Source organism: Oryctolagus cuniculus, chromosome 13 (genome assembly GCF_964237555.1).
Source record: "Oryctolagus cuniculus chromosome 13, mOryCun1.1, whole genome shotgun sequence".
Classification (NCBI taxonomy): domain Eukaryota; kingdom Metazoa; phylum Chordata; class Mammalia; order Lagomorpha; family Leporidae; genus Oryctolagus; species Oryctolagus cuniculus.
The window spans coordinates 26,499,019-26,516,126 of NC_091444.1; the positions used below are offsets into that span (position 1 = coordinate 26,499,019).

Here is a 17,108-nt window from a genome sequence, read left to right on the forward strand (position 1 = left end):
AGAGTTCTCACTATATTGTTCCTTGTATTTTTTTTGAACACTGTGTTTCTTAATTAAAATTTTCCTTAAGGTAGTACTAACAAAAAAGGTGAGAAAAGGACATTAATTCAAAATGCCACTTCAATAAAAATAAACTTGGCTAACTGCCTGTTAATATTCCAAAGCTGATACATACAAAGATTCATCCATGTTGTTGATAACCACATGAGATCATTACTAAGAATGTTGCCATTTGCTCATCAGAGTAATCTTTTCTGATAGCATGGGTCAATTTTTTTTTACAATTTTTATTTAATCTGGAGGATTAAATATAGAGCAGCCTTGAATGTATAACTTCTTTAAAAAAATTTTATATTTATTTATTAGAAAGGCAAAGACAAAGAGAGATCTTCCATCTGCTGGTTTGCTTCCCAAAATGTCCACAAGAGCCAATGCAAAGCCAGGAATCCAGAACACAATATAAGTCTCCCACATGGAAGGCAGGACTCCAAGTACTTGAGCCATTTCCTGCCGCCACCCAGAGTGTGCATTAACAGGAAATGGGAGTGGAGGCAGGGCACAAAATCAGGCACTCCTATACAGACACAGCCATCTCAAATGGTGATTTACCTGCTATGTTGAATGCTTGCCTGAATAATTTCATTAAGCTTCTTCCCAGGCCCTAAATTCAAATGAATAGAAGTAATATGGGACGGCCACTTCATAGCTTTCATCTATCTCATAACTGTTTAGAATACAGTCTAGCCGGCGCTGCAGCTCACTAGGCTAATCCTCCGCCTTGCGGCGCCAGCACACCGGGTTCTAGTCCCGGTCGGGGCGCCAGATTCTGTCCCGGTTGCCCCTCTTCCAGGCCAGCTCTCTGCTGTGGCTAGGGAGTGCAGTGGAGGATGGCTGAAGTCCTTGGGCCCTGCATCCCATGGGAGACCAGGATAAGTACCTGGCTCCTCAGTGCGGTGTGCCAGCCGCGGCGGCCATTGGAGGGTGAACCAACAGCAAAAGGAAGACCTTTCTCTCTCTCACTGTCCACTCTGTAAAAAAAAAAAAAAAAAAAAAAAAAAAGAATACAGTCTACTCTCAGCTTTGGAGAACTTTTTACTAAACATCATTTTACAGAATGCCTAGTTTCTGCTTCTTTCTAATCACCTATCTTTTCCTACCCCTATAGTCTATAAGAGCCTAAATTCGGTTGCAAACAGCTCAACAGCTCTTGTAACAAAAAATAGGAATTTACGGTCATTATTAGCGCTAAATTTTGAACATATTTTCTCAAGTAATTAAATTGCTTTGTATAAGAAAAAAATTTTGAAAGGCAAAGAAAAAGAGAAACAGAAATCTCCCATCTCTTGGTTCACTCCCCAAATGCCTACAACAGCCAAGGCAGGGTCAGGTTGACGTCAGAAGCCCAGAAATTCATCTCAGTCTCCCACGTAGGTGGTAGAGATCCAAGAACTTGAGCCATCCCTGCTGCCTCCCAGGGTACACACAACTAGGAAGCTGGAATCTGACGCAGAGCCAGGCCTTGAACCCAAGACTCCAATGTGAGATGTGGTGTCCCAAACAACGCTGTAACTACTGTACCCAATGTCCCACCCTATTTTACTTTTTAAGTAAAATCAAACGGTAGTGTTTACTTCTTAAGGTAACTCCCTCTGGACTAGATCCTAGTCAACCACAGTTAAGTTTTTAAAAGTGGCGCCTCACCAGAAGCTCTTGTTGCTTATCTGTGGCCGATCGTCCGATCACCTTGTAGAGCTCCATGAGGTCCCCGAGCATCCCGTCGCCCAGCACCGGCAGCTGCATGGCAATGGCTGCCAGGCAATGGCACATCAGGATCCGGGCAGCATCCTGAGCACTGTGCAGCTGAGTCAACAAGGTCTCAACCACTGACTGGCTGAGATGGGGCCTGCCCCTGGCCAACTTCACCATACAGTTTAAAGCAATCTGCATGAAAGTAAGAGACTAGTTACAGTGTGAAGGCATTAAATGAAGCTGTAAAGAAAAGAACTTTATACACGTTAACTCAGAAAAACCAAGGGGAAGGTTTTTCTTAGGTATAAGATTTTTCTTCAGAAGAAACACCTGATGCACTGAATCTCAAATTAGGATTTGTGAGGTATACTGTGCTTAAAACAAATCAGGGCTGTACAATAACCATTTATTTCAGTCTAAGACTATTAAACAAGTCAGGGCTCCAGGAAGGTACTTCATGAAGTTCAAGGGAAATGGAATCAACAAATACATTTATTTAGCTGCAAAAAAATCTTAAATCTATTCAAGCTCACGGAAAATGCATTTTATGAAAATACTATGCAAGGATTTCAAATATTTTTTCTATCAAAATAAACTTATTTTTTAAAAGATTTATTTATTTGAAAGGCAGAGATATATATAGAGAAGAACAGAGAGAAATCTTCCATCTGCTCATTCACTCCCAAATGACTGCAATGGCCAGGGCTGGGCCAGGCCAAAGCCAGGAGTCAGGAATTTCTTCCAGGTTTCCCACACAGATGCAGGAGCCAAAACACTTGGGCCATCTTTCACTGCTTTCCCAGGTGCATTAGAAGCAAGCTGGATCAGAAGTGGAGTAGTCGGGATTCAAAATGGCACCCATATGGGATGACAGAACTGAAGGCGGAGGCTTACCCTAAACCACAGCATTGGCCCCAATAAACCTCTTCTAAAAACAAAACAAAACAAAACAAAACAACTACTTGAGAGACAGAAAGAAAAAGAGAGATATAGAGACAGATACACAGACAGAATAGAGACAGAGACAGAAACATTTCTCACCTGTTATTTCACTATTGAAATATCTCTAACAACTCATGCTGGGACAGGCTAAAGCCAGTACCCCCCAGGAAGTCAATCTGGGTCTCCAAAATACTTGAGCCATCACCTGCTACTTCCTAAATATACTTAGCATTTAAAAAAAATACATATTTATTTATTTGAAAGGCAGAGAGAGGGAGAGAGACAGGGAGAGAGAGGGAGATCTCTTCTATCTGCCATCTGCGGGTTCACTCCCCAAATGGCTACAATGGCCAAGGCTGGGCCAGGTAGAAGCCAGGAGTCTGAAACTCCATCTGGGTATCCCATGTGGGTGGGGTGGGCTCTGGGTCATCCTCCACTGCTTTCCTAGGTGCAACAGCAGGGAGCTGCATCAGAAGCACAGCAGCTGGGATTCGAACCAATGCCTGTACAGGAGGCTGGCATTGCAGGCAATGGCTTAACCTGCTGTGCCTCAACATCAGCCCCAATCTTTTAATTCCATTTTCTATAAATTTTTGAAGTACCCTTGAACATCAACCATATATTGCAACCTAAGACAATTTAAAAAATTGAAAAGCACGAGGAATGCTGAGAGGCAAATACAAGTAAAACTAAACGCTACTACTACTGACAACATTTTAGATGATAATAAAAATATAAAATCCTGGGATCCATCAGTCCCAAACTTAATGAATTACCTTTGTGTTTATGCATGTGTCTTGGAGTTACTGAAAATTTAGTTTTAAAAGATATTCCAGTTGAGCTAAGCACATTGAAGTGAGGGAAACGCTTTTAATTTTCTCTCATTTCTCAACTGAAGTCTACAAACTAGAAATCCAGAAATCCTCACTTTGACACATCCAAATGAACTGTGATCCCAAAAAGACCCTGAGATCCCCTCAGAATATGCTGACAAACACACATTGCCTATTCCCTTTTGCAACCTTTTGATTACAAGGTTTGTTAACAACACTTAATATCTTTATTGTTAATCACCAAGACCACACATCTTTTTTAATATGCTAAAATGAGTCAAACTCATTTGACACAAGCAAAATTCCTACATTCTCAAACAGCTTTTACTTCTATTAACTCTGTTAAGAATTTTGCACCTTCACAAATTGTATTTCATGTTTCAGTCTAATGAGAGTAGTCTCATTTCACATTTGAGCATCTCAAAAATAACTTCCGCATTTAAGTGAAGGTGAAAATTCTTTACATTAATACTTTGTTGGCTTATGAACTATGGCTTCTATACTCAGGAAATTAATAAACATTTATATCATCGTGTATCCACCTGCAGTGATTTCATCAGGTTTTACCAGTGTTACTTTACAGTTTCTACAAAGACAGGAGTTCTGGCAATTTAACTGTTTTATATTGTCTATGACCATCAAATGTACATATCTAACTTAATGTGTGCTGTCAGCTGATGGTAAAATGAGCCAAAGTTCATATTCTACCATGTCTACCTTTTGGGACCATTCAACAAACCAAGTTTTCAAAATGAAGATCAAGAGTAGATGTTTGTTTAAGCCAGGAGTTGACTTGAGTTTTGTCGTAAGCCAAATCTAGCCCCTGGCTGTTTGTTACAAATAAAGTTTTATTAGAACCCAGGCATCACCATCAACACCTTAAATATACTCTCATAAGAATAATCACTGTATAAAAATAAACCATATTTTCACCTTTAAAGTGGCTTGAGCACCTGGACTATCATCTTGACTACAAAGTACCAGAAGTGATTCCAATCCAAAGACAGCATCTTGCTCCAGTGCCAAAAGATCTAGAAAAAAAAAATAGTATACTAAGATTTTGGTAGTCAAGTAGAGGGAGGTAAAATACACAGATACATAGAAGAAAAAACATCAAGAAACTCAAGATATAGGAAACAGTTAAATGAATAAAGCTAATCTTCCTCGAAAAAAGTACATGTGGCATTACTTAGGAAACGTAAAGGCTATCTTCAGACTTCTTTATTTGTGCTACCTCATACTGAAGATTCTAAAAGTATACACAATTAAATCAACAGCTAAAGTCACAAGACTATAAATAAAACAAAATTGAAATAATGCCACTAGTTTACCTAAGGAAAATACTAACAGCAAACTGTGCAGTATGTGTTAATCCTCCTAATCAGACATAAATTATACAGGCCATTTTTACCTGGAATGTAATACTTTTCAGCTTCTAATGAAAGTTGAGCCACTTTTACAAAGTAATGAAGACCCTCACATAATCTTACAAATGTTTTAAGTCCAACCACAAAGAATGAACTCCCTTAGATAACTCACATACATATTAGCAGTACCACAGCATCTTTTCATGCTCATAAGACTAAGATTTCTCTGAAGGTTCTAGAAAGTTCTTAATGTATTAGTTTTTTTTTAGACAATGCCAGCTTTTAGAACATACAGCAGTTTTTTTGTTAAATGATAAGAAGATACTCTTTACTATATCAAAAATAAAACAAATTTAATTATTCAAAGCAGAATCAACAAACAAGTTAAAGAAATGTTTTCTGAGTGTAGAGCTTGGCAAACAGTGTAAAGACTGCTGAAAGTCAGGGTGCTAGAAAAACACAGACACTAGGAACAAGCAATGGGGCAGGCTGGTGGGGAAAGGGGGACTGCTGAGCTTGCTGTCCTTAATAAAGATTAAAAAAGAATCGAAACAGATGGAATTCCCAAAATGCATTTCCTTTTGAACATGGGCATGAAAAATTTCAGTCTTTAGGGCAGAAGATATTAGGAATACAATAAGGCCGGCGCTGCGGCTAACTAGGCTAATGCTCCGCCTTGTGGCGCCGGCACACCAGGTTCTAGTCCCGGTCAGGGCACCGGATTCTGTCCCAGTTGCCCCCCTTCCAGGCCAGCTCTCTGCTGTGGCCCGGGAGTGCAGTGGAGGATGGCCCAAGTGCTTGGGCCCTGCACCCCATGGGAGACCAGGAGAAGCACCTGGCTCCTGCCATCAGATCAGCGCGGTGCGCCGGCCGCGGTGGCCATTGGAGGGTGAACCAACGGCAAAGGAAGACCTTTCTCTCTGTCTGTCTCTCTCACTGTCCACTCTGCCTGTCAAAAAAAAAAAAAAAAAAAAAAGGAACACAATAAAATATGTACACTATTTTCTTGGCACATCTTCCTTGATTATACACAACAGTTTAACGCTACATATATTAGAGACAACTTCTGTGAAAACTTAATTGCACTGCCCTGTTAATTCACTTGCCTCTAAGAGAAATTATTTGTTTAAATTATTTGTTTTTTAAGTCCCTTGGTAAGTAAATTCTCCAGGTGTTGTGCAAGTGGGCACACTGTCTCACAGTACAGGGTGCAGTCCTAGCAATCCCCATCACAGCACCACACAGAGGTAAGCAGGGGAAGCAAACGGGCAGTGTTCCAGAACGCCTCTCAATTCCACAATCCCAACCCCAACGGCCTCGTGCTTTAATTATTTTCACAAGGATTACGTAGCCTTGAGAAAGTCTGCTCTCGGAACATTTGGAAAGAAGCATCTTGTGGATCAATGCAAACAGGCTACAAAGAATAAGAGATTCAACATCCAAACACACAAGCCAAAGTTCCTGCATAGTATCAGCCCTGACCAAACTCACCTTTTTCTTGACAGGAGACAGTTATATTGGTGAGGACTCTCACTCCATGGGCTGCAATGCCCCTGTTATTATGGTAACAGCACTCCTGGGCTAATTTGACTAAATCAGAGGATCTGGGGGAAGAACCGACATTTCCTAAACAAGCAGAAGAAAGCAGCAGATTGTAACTCAAACAGTTCAAAAGCAGTCCAGCTTAGAGGTTCAATTTTCTTAGCTTTATGAGAAATTCTTTAACAATAAACCTCAACAAAATTTTCTATCTTGATCCCATCATCAATATATATATCGCTATTTCTCTTTCTCCCGTCGTATTTAAAACAGGTACATGACAACATTTTTGTAATGACCAAGAGCTAAAATCAATGTAAGACTTTCCCATAAAAGTAGAAATCGACTATAGAAAAAGTGCAGACAGAACAACTACAGACTCTGGGGAGTTCAAAAGGATTTCAGCTACGAAATGCTTAGTGCTGATGGGCTTTCTTTTGGCTGGGGCCAGTACCTTGAGGGCGTGACAAAACAAGCCCAAGTGAGCCCACTGAGAGTCACATGGAGAACCGACAAGGAGTCACGGCGGAAAGCCTTCCAACTTCCAGACTGAATGAAACGATCTTAGGTCATCAAGTCCTGGGCAAAGCTCTTGGTGACTGCAGTCACACTAGCAATTGGGTGAGACAAGTGTAACTGCCCAGCTGAGCCCGGTCCAAACGGCTGATTCACACAGAGCAAGTAAAATGGTCGTGGTTTTCAGCCATTAAGTGCTGGGGAGGTTTGTTACATGGCAACAGATATCTGACACAGAGCACCTCACAGAGTTACTGGAGAGGCTGGGAAAACTAAAGGCAGAAAATGCACAGGACAAAGGTGAGGCCAGAGAGCAACCGAGATGACAGCCCAAGAAACCATGCCCGAGTTAGTCCAGTGAAGATATTGTGGCTATTGTCACCAAGTACTCGATGTCCTGGCTTACAATGCTGCCATGGGTCCTACACATTTACTGTCACAGTGTATGGAAAGTGGAGGTTGCTGTGGTCACTGCTACAGCACCAGAATGGGTCTCCGGAAACCCACTTCTTTTTACTGGTTGCCAGTTCAGTCTGTGGCATGGAAATCGTCAGTTGAGTCTGGGCCACATGTATGTACCCCAGTTGGAAAGGCAGTCGTGCCAACAGAGTGTCAGGTCTGTTTAACTTCCTCTCAGGGAATGCTAGTCACCCCAGTAAATTAGCTCATATTCTATTCAGCCCTAAAGAGAGACAAGTACTTTTTTATTATTGTTCTTTAATTAATTTAACTCAAAGTAACGGACTGGAAAAGAAAGCCATGCAATTCCTCGAAGCAAACAACAGCAAACTGAGTCTGAAGCTTACTAGGTAAGTAAGCTCCTCGGGCATTAATGAAGGCATTCAGGAATGAATATCTTAACAGGAAACTAGAAAAGTGCTACTGAACTGGGGTAAAGTTTTATTTTAATCACAACCCAGAGAGATAATATACACCTAAAAGGAAGCATATGACATTTGGCTTTAAAATTTACAACCACTTGGTCTTTGAAATATATTTAAATTCAAAGGGCACTGTGAATGAGAAACTTACAAAAGAAAAATAGCTATATTAAGCATCCTTAAAAACATTATCTTGGGGCCAGCACGGTGGCACAGCAGGTTAACCCCCTGGCCTGAAGTGCCAGCATCCCATATGGGTGCCGGTTCTAGTCCCTGCTGCTCCTCTTCCAATCCAGCTCTTTGCTGTGGCCTGGGAAAGCAGTGGAAGATGGCCCGAGTCCTTGGGCCCCTGCACCCACATGGAAGACCTGGAAGAAGCTCCTGGCTTCAGATCGGCATAGCTCTGGCCATTGCAGCCAATTGGGGAGTGAACCATTGGATGGAAGACCTCTCTCTCTCTCTGCCTCTCCTCTCTGTGTAACTCTGACTTTCAAATAAATAAATCTTTAAAAAAATTATTTGAAAAAAAAAAGATCTCATCCACATATAATTCAAAAAAGGACACATTTAGAAAAATAACATCCTTGAGTCAAGATCAAGGATGCAAGGTTTCATCACCATGGACATCAATTAAGAAATTATTTTCAAAGACATTACCAGCAAGTAACACAGGAGATGGAAACTTCCCCTGATTGTAAAACTTTATGGAAGAAACAACTTGAAACATAACCACGGAGAAAAGAACTCAGCATATTATGCATACAGTAGCTCCTTGCTCTCCCTCACCTGGTGCTGCACTGAAGTAATGTTTGATGGCAATGGTCCCTGATAGCGTGGAAAGGACAGACAACATCCCCAGTTTTAAGCTGTCATAGGGAGTCTGGAGAGCACATTCGCAGAGTGCCTGAAAAGCAGAGAAATGAGCAGACGTTAAAACATCAATACTTTTAAACTGTCAGCTCCATCTACATTTTTCTAGCTTTTAGAAAAATTATATATTGTAGTCTTTATCCCATGATAAAAAACATGTCAAACTGCCAAATTCTTTAGAAGAGCCTAAGGAGACGTGGTTACTAAATGTAATGTGGTATTCTGAAACAGAAAAAGGGCACTAGGAAAAAATCTACAGAAAGCCAAATAAAAATAAAGGCTGGTGAATAACAACAATGTATCTGTACTGGTTCATATATAACAAAAGTACTATACTGATGCAAAATGTCAGTACCAGGGAAAACCGAGGGTGGGGTGTGCGGGAACCCTCTGTGCTGTCTTTTCCATTTTTTTGGTACATGTGAAACTATTCTAAAACCTTCACCAGACTTTGACCCATGATACATGAATTATTTCATATGTGTGCATTTTCAAAAATATAACACTCCTCCACTTCTGGTCATTTACTCTACTCTTACCAAAGGCAGTTGAAAGTATCACCAACAGCGAGATGCTAGTATTTCCTGCAAAGCAGTGAACTAGGAACCTGTGCTCACAGTATGATGATGCCTTGCTCCTCCTGCACCACAGGACTCCATGCAACACAGGCAAATAACTCGTATTAAATTAAACGCCCATTATTCCAAAGTTTCAGAGCAAAATTTAAAGCCTGGGGGCTTAGTGGGTAAGGCCTCTGCCTGTGGTGCACAGGGTACCAGTTCTAGTCCTAGTTGCTCCACTTCTGATCCAGCTCCCTGCTAATGTTCCTGGGAAAGCATTGTAAGATGGCCCAAGTACTTGGGCCCCTGTACCCACATGGGAGACCAGGATGAAGTGCCTGGCTCCTGGCTTCAGCATGGCACAGCCTCAGCTGTTGCAGACATTTGGGGAGTAAGTCAGTGTATAGAAGATATCTCTCTCTCTCCCTCTCTCTCTCTGTTTTTCTACCTTTCAAATAAAATAAATAAATCTTAAAAAAAATTAAATGTTGGAGTGGGCATTCAGCCTTGCAGTTAAGATGTCAATGTTCTGGGGCTGGTGCTGTGGTGCAGCTTGCAGTGACGGCATCTCATCTGGGCACCTGTTTGAATTACGGCTGTTCCACTTCTGATCCAGCTCTCTGCTATGGCCTCAGAAAGCAGTGGATGATGGCCCAAGTGCTTGAGCCCCTACACCCACGTGGGAGACCCTGAAAAAGCTCCTGACATCTGGCTTCAGATCGGCACAACTCTGGCCGTTGAGGCCATTTGGGGAGTGACCCAGTGGATGGAAGACCCTCTGTCTCTCTGTAACTCTGCCTTTCAAATAAATAAATAAATCTTATTTTTAAGAAAGATTTTATTTAATGAATCCAAATTTCATAGGTACAGCTTTAGAAATATAGTGGTTCTTCCTCCCATACCCACCTTCCCACCTCCACTCTCATCCCACCTCCTATTCCCTCTCCCATCCCATTCGTCATTAAGATTTGTTTTTAATTAACTTTATATACAGAAGACCAACTCTATACTAAGAAAGATCTCAACAATTTGCACACACACACACAAAGCATAAAGTACTGTTTGGAATCAAGTTTTACAGTTTACTCTCATAGTACAACTCATTAAGGACAGAGGTCCTACATGGGGAGTAAGTACACAGTGACTCCTGTTGTTGATTTGACAATTGACACTCTTCTTTATGATGTCAGTGATCACCCGAGGCTCCTGACATGAGCTGCCAAGGCTATGGAAGCCTCTTGAGTCCACAAACTCCATCAGTATGTAGACACGGCCATACGCAAAGTCCTCTCCTCCCTTCAAAGTGCTTCCTTCTTTGATGGTCCCTTCTTTTCCACTGAGGTCTCACTCAAAGAGATCCTTCATAAATCCAAATGAATAAATCTTAAAAAAAAAAATGTCAATGTTCTGCATCAGTTCCTGTGCCTGATCCCCAGCTGCAGCTCCTAATTTCAGGTCCTGCTAATGCAGACCCTGGGAGACAGAGATAACTCAAGTAATGAGGGCCCTGTTATGCACATGGAAGACCTAGACTGCATTCCTGACTTTGGGGTATGGGCACCCCCAGTCATTCTGCCTCTCAAATTAATGCTATATTATACTTTGCTCAATTATATAATGCTCTATTATGATTCTGTCATCTTGTACATTATTAGGTACCTAAAATGGTCTTAGTAAATATATGCTGATTTAAGGGCTCACTGACCCAACTAGTGAGCTTAAAAGCAAATCACAAAATTTCCCAGGGATGGTACATCAATCATATTCCTATGATGAAATCTAGCTCAAGATTCTGTTTCAAAGACATCAACTATTATAAAATTATTCTTACCAGGATAATTGTTCCTATCTACAAAAAGGAAAAATATTTACAAAAGGAATCCTCTTTCTCACTCACCATCACTGCCATCATTGTTGTCTACTTAGCTTAGTTCATTGCTCAACCAGAGGTCCTGGCCTGAATTACTGTTTTCTGGGTCAGCCTAAATAGGGGTGTCTTTACCCTGGAATGGGACTGGCCACCGGGGATGTGTTCCAGAAAAGTGACAAAGAATAATTTATAATCTTTAAAGTAAAAAAAAAAAAAAAAAGTTATGCTTGAAAGTATTTGGTGAAGACATAATATCTCCAAAGTTTCTTTGTAATAACTACAAAGAAAAATAATATTAAAAGAAACAACTGGCTTACCAAATTCTTTCTATTCTCAGGTAAGGAACAAGTTGCAAATTCCCAGGACAGCAGGACAGGTAATGTCAAAAATAAAATGATGTCTTCAAGAATTTCCAGAACAAAAAATTACCTGCTTTATAGTAGAGGTTCCATAAATCCAATAACTATGTTCTCTAAATAAGACTATATCATTATAATATTGTAAACTCAATCTGAGTCTCTTCCATGGGTGGCAGGGATCCAAGTATTTGAGCCACCAACTGATGCTCCCAGGGTACACAATAGGAGGAACCTGACAGGAAGCAGAGCCAGGACTAGAACCCAAGCACTATGCTATGGAATGAGTGAGTCCCGAGTAGCATACTAACCACTACCAAACGCGCCTGGTCCAAGAGACAGGGCCTGTAAGAGGTAATTAGGTCATGGGGCCTCTGCCATCATGAATGGATTAAAGCCATTATTTTGGGAATGGATTCCTTATACAGGACAAATTTGGCATCCTTCTACTTCTTTCTCTGTTTTTCTGCTTTGGGTGATTCAAAAGAAGGCCTATGGCCGGCGCCGCGGCTCACTAGGCTAATCCTCCGCCTTGTGGCGCCGGCACACCGGGTTCTAGTCCCGGTCGGGGCGCCGGATTCTGTCCCGGTTGCCCCTCTTCCAGGCCAGCTCTCTGCTGTGGCCAGGGAGTGCAGCGGAGGATGGCCCAAGTGCTTGGCCCCTACACCCCATGGGAGACCAGGATAAGCACCTGGCTCCTGCCTTTGGATCAGCGCAGTGCGCCGGCCGTGGCGGCCATTGGAGGGTGAACCAACGGCAAAGGAAGACCTTTCTCTCTGTCTCTCTCTCTCTCACTGTCCACTCTGCCTGTCAAAAAAAAAAAAAAAAAAAAAGGCCTATGCCAGATGCCAGCCCCTTGATCAGAGTTCCCAACCTTCAAACCAGAAGAAATAAAAATTTCTATTGTTTATGAATTAGTGTGTGGATTCTGTTATGGCAGCACAAAATGGACTAAGGCAGTTTCCTATAAAGTTAAATATACATCTACCACCCAACCCATCTGGTCCACTCTATATCCAAGATGACAAATGGGTATGACAACAGTTTTATTTGTAATAGTGAAAAAAAAAAAAAAAAAAAAAAAAGACTGGGAAGAATCCAAAGGCCCATCTAGTTGTGAATGGACTAACTGCTGGATGTCTACACACTGGAATAACACTCAGCAACAAAAAGGAATGAACTACTGCTACATGCTACAATACGGAGGAATATCCAAAGTATTAAACTAAGTGAAAGCAGGGCCGGCTCTGTGGTGTAGTGGTTAAAGTCGCTGCCTGTAGTGCCGGCATTGCATATGGGTGCCGGTTAGAGACCAGGCTGCTCCACTTCTGATCTAGTTCTCTGTTGTGGCCTGGGAAAGTAGTGGAAGATGGCCTGAGTCCTTGGGCCCCTGCACTCACGTGGGAGACCCAGAGGAAGCTCCTGGCTCCTGGCTTCAGATAGCGCAGCTCCGGCTGTTGCAGCCATCTGGGGAGTGAACCAGCGGATGGAAAACCTCCCTCTCTCTGCCTCTGCTTCTCTCTCTGTGTAACTCTGACTCTCAAGTAAATAAATAAATCTTTAAAAATAAATAAATAAATGGAAGCAACATCCCAAAGACTACACATTACTTTATTACATGTGTATTCTATGTATATTTTGGAAAAGCAGAATTACAGATATCAGAACAGTGGTTGTGAGAGGTTAGGGGAACTACTGAATACACACGGTATGAAGGAAATTTTGGGGTGAGGAAAAGTGTTCTTTATCTCAATCGTGGTCACTGCTACACAACTATAAACACTTGTAAAAATTAAACTGTACACCTGAAATGGCTTCTGTAAACCAATTATGCCACAGTAAACCTTCTTAAAAATCCATTTCAAACTAATATCAATGAAAACACTGTAAGCCATCATTCATGGACTGTGGCCAATCTGTGATAAGGGAAAAATTAACAGCCTTAAGTGTTTTTATTATCAAACAAGAAGAATAAAAATAAACATATCAGGCATTCGAAAAAGAAAATCTAACCTTCCAGCAATTCTTAAGGAAAGGGTATTAAAAAAAAGTACAATATTAAGAAATTACAAATTAAAGATAAAAAAATCAAAAAGTTCTTTATATCAATATAATGAAGTTGAGAAATGAATTAAGTGGAAAGGAAGAGTAGGGAACTCTATGGCAATAACCACGTAGTAACTGGAAATGTTCTGAAAACACCATGCTTGGAACAAGTCCCAGATCTGGAAAGATCTCTGGTATTTTTTAAGCTACACCTTCAGGAAACATAAAAGTTATGCTATAATTCTCAATCATTCTAGATTACAGAAAGACAAAGCTCTCAATTCATTTTATTAAGACAGCATAACTCCAACTCTCTATCAAAGTATAAGAAAATGAAAACTACAGAAAAATCTCACCTTTAATACAGATTTTTGGAGCTACCCTGAAAACAATGCATTTATTTGTATGTGCCAGAACACACACTGCTTAAATATAACCACCTCAGTCTCCTATTTGCAATTGTTTCTTTAAACGTCTGTCTTTGCCTTCCCCATTCTTATCTACACTCAGCAACCCTATTTCAACAACAACCACAAAAAACAAGCATAAGAGATTTCCTATAAAGTCTACCCACACCGACCCACCCATGTACATCAGTACCCATTCCTACTGTCTTCCTTCCTGTTCCTGTATAAACTAGATAAAGTCTCTACCCGTCCACTGGATCCTTTCCAGTCTTCTCTACCCAAGGATATTGCTCATACAATTTTTCCTCCTTTATCAGGTAATTTCCACCAACATAAAACATGTATTCCTCCCAGGCCAACAAATGACATTATTTCATCCTTCTCTAAATCTTCTCTAGCAGTATTCTCTCCCTAGCTGTGTCACCCATTCTCATGGCTTTAAGCACCACCTATAAGCTGATGACTCTCATATTTATAATGTTGCTACATCTGCCCACGGACTCCAGATTCATGTATCTTTGACATCTCCACGTGGATATTAGATACCTCAAGTTTATCTGACTGGAAGTGAATCTCCCAGAGTCTTGTCTGTTCTAAGAAAATGTTAGTTCCATTTGTTGAAGGCAAAAAACCTTAGTGCGATCTGCAAGCCCATCAGTCCTGTCTTTAAACAGACTTACAATATGACCACTTCTTAGTATGCCCCTACCACCACCCTGGTTCAGGCAACGTATTCTCTAACTGTATTATTTATAATTGCCTCCGAAATGTTCTCCTTTCTTCTGTCCTTGTGCCCCTACAATGCAGTGTTAATATAGCTAAGCCAGAGGGAGTCCTTTAAAACTAAGTCAGATAGTGTTCTCTGCTCAAAATGTTCCAACGGCAATCCATCTCATGCAGAGTAAAAAGCTAATGTCCTTCCAAAGGACACAGTGGTCCTCAATGACATGCTCCCCCCCAACTCCCAAGCACCTGTCATACAGCATCTCCCACTAATCTCATTATTCACAGTCACACTCACGAGCACTTGTGCTGTTCTCTCTGCCAGCAATGCCCTGCCTTCAGAAGCCCATGACATTGACGTTTCCTCCTTCAGATCCTTGCTCCCATGTCAGCTTCTTATTAAGGGAGCTGACCACCCTGTTTAAAACTGCAACCTCCATCCTCCACTCACTCAACTTGTTCCTAACTTCATCTGACCTCTCTTAAGCAGAAGAAAACGTAAGTCTTCTCTAGAAGAATCTATCTCCATTCTGTGCCTCAAAGAATTCCCACATACACTTTCCCAAGAAAAATGCATGTTAAAAGTAAAAAACAATCTGCTGTACAAGGAAAATGTGTACTATGATGGAAAAGCAATAGAAATAGAGAGTGAAGACAGATCTGCGAAGACTTCAGACAAGTTGAACTAAAACACAGGAGAGATTATGCAAAACACAGAACAAATGAGGTAAGCAGGTAAGATAAGGATCCCAGATGATTAATGGAGATGGGTTAACAGGGAGCTCCAGAAGAAAAGGAGAGAGGGAGAAACAATGGTAGTATCTGAAGGACTTACAGCTGACAATTTCCCAAATCTGTTGAAAGACACAATCTTCTCATTCAAGAACCCAATGGCTTAAGGAGAAGGAACTCAAAACCAGACATTTTATAGTAAAAACACAGAACACTGAAGAAAAGAGAACATTTTTTAAGCAGGGGAAAAAAATTCTTCAAAAGACCTTTGCTACTTCATGTTGATAATGGAACTCAGCAAGAATACTAGGGATCCTCAGTTCCCTGGGAAGTCTATCCTCAGAGAAAGTGTCTTTGAAGACTGAAGACAGAATGCAGACATCTTCAGAAAAGCTGACTCACAAAAGGACTTTCCAAAGGCAAAGGGAAAAGCCTCACAGGGAGGAAAGACATTGGAAGGTCCAAATTAACAATGAATTGATAATATAGTAACAATGCCACATAATAAGGAAAGACAGAATTAAAATATATGACAATAGTATCTATAAATTTAGAGGGATTTGAAGGAAATTAAAATGTGTTCTGAAGTCTTCGTAGAATTAATTTCAGACTTTGATAAGAACTATGCATGTTTTCATTTCTAGGATAACAATTAAAATAACATAAAAAGACTGTAAATTTCTATTCAAAGGAACGAGAATGGTAAAACATATTTTTAAAAAAAATCAATCTAGAAAGCAGCAACCCCCTCATAAAAGGGACCAAAAAAAAAGACCCAGGAGAAACAGAAAACACAAAATAAGATGGCAGACTTTAATACAAACATGGAAAAAAACCACAGTAAATGTACACGAACCAAATGCTCCATTTGAAAATGACAAAGACAACCAGACTGGATTAAAATAATCCAATTATGTGTTACAAGAAATATATGAAACATAAAGATGTAAAGTAAAAAGATGGATAAACAATCTACCATGTAAATACATCTAAGGGAAACCAAAGTAGCTATGTTAATATTATATGAAATAGACCAACCCAAGAGACACATTAAAAAGACCTAAATAAGTGGAAAAATAACACCTTCATACACTGGAAAACCTAATATAGTATAAAGATACTAATTTGTTACAAACTGATATTTGTATTCAATGCAATCTCAATCAAACTGTCAACTTTTTGAGGGAGGGGGCTAACTTCAACCAGCTGATTCTAAAGTTTAGATAGAATTGCCAAGGACCAGAGCTGGCGCAGTGGCTCACTTGGTTAATCCTCCGCCTGCAGCGCCGGCATCCCAAATGGGCGCCGGGTTCTGGTCCTGGTTGCTCCTCTTCCAGTCCAGCTCTCTGCTGTGGCCCGGGAAGGCAGTGGAGGATGGCCCAAGTGCTTGGGCTCCTATACCCGCATGGGAGACCAGGAAGAAGCACCTGGCTTTGGATCGGCGCATCGCCGGCCATAGTGGCCATTTAGGGGGTGAACCAACAGAAGGAAGAACTTTGTCTCTGTCTCTCTGTCTATAACTCTCTTTCAAAAAAAAAAAAAAAAAATTGCCAAGGACCAACAAGTATGAACAACCAAAATACATAAAGAATAGCTAAAAAATAAATGGAAAAATAGGCTTGAATAGCTATGCTATAAAAAGACAATGCAAATGATCAATAAAAAAGTGTTTAATTTATTTAGTAATAAACGAATTACAAATAAAAACTAACTCCTA

At 40.7% G+C, this 17,108-nt stretch overlaps 1 protein-coding gene across 2 annotated transcripts in view; it reads right to left on the minus strand.

Annotated features, from left to right (window-relative positions):
• Positions 1–17,108, minus strand: part of INTS7 (integrator complex subunit 7) — an 86,909-nt gene that overhangs the window by 32,396 nt on the left and 37,405 nt on the right. For both annotated transcript variants that reach the window (XM_002717529.5, XM_017347801.3), the window contains exons 8-11: positions 8,614–8,731; positions 6,383–6,517; positions 4,458–4,555; positions 1,702–1,941 (exon numbers count right to left, since the gene is read on the minus strand). In XM_002717529.5, the coding sequence (XP_002717575.1) occupies positions 1,702–1,941; positions 4,458–4,555; positions 6,383–6,517; positions 8,614–8,731 (591 nt within the window). The remainder of the gene's footprint in view (positions 1–1,701; positions 1,942–4,457; positions 4,556–6,382; positions 6,518–8,613; positions 8,732–17,108) is intronic.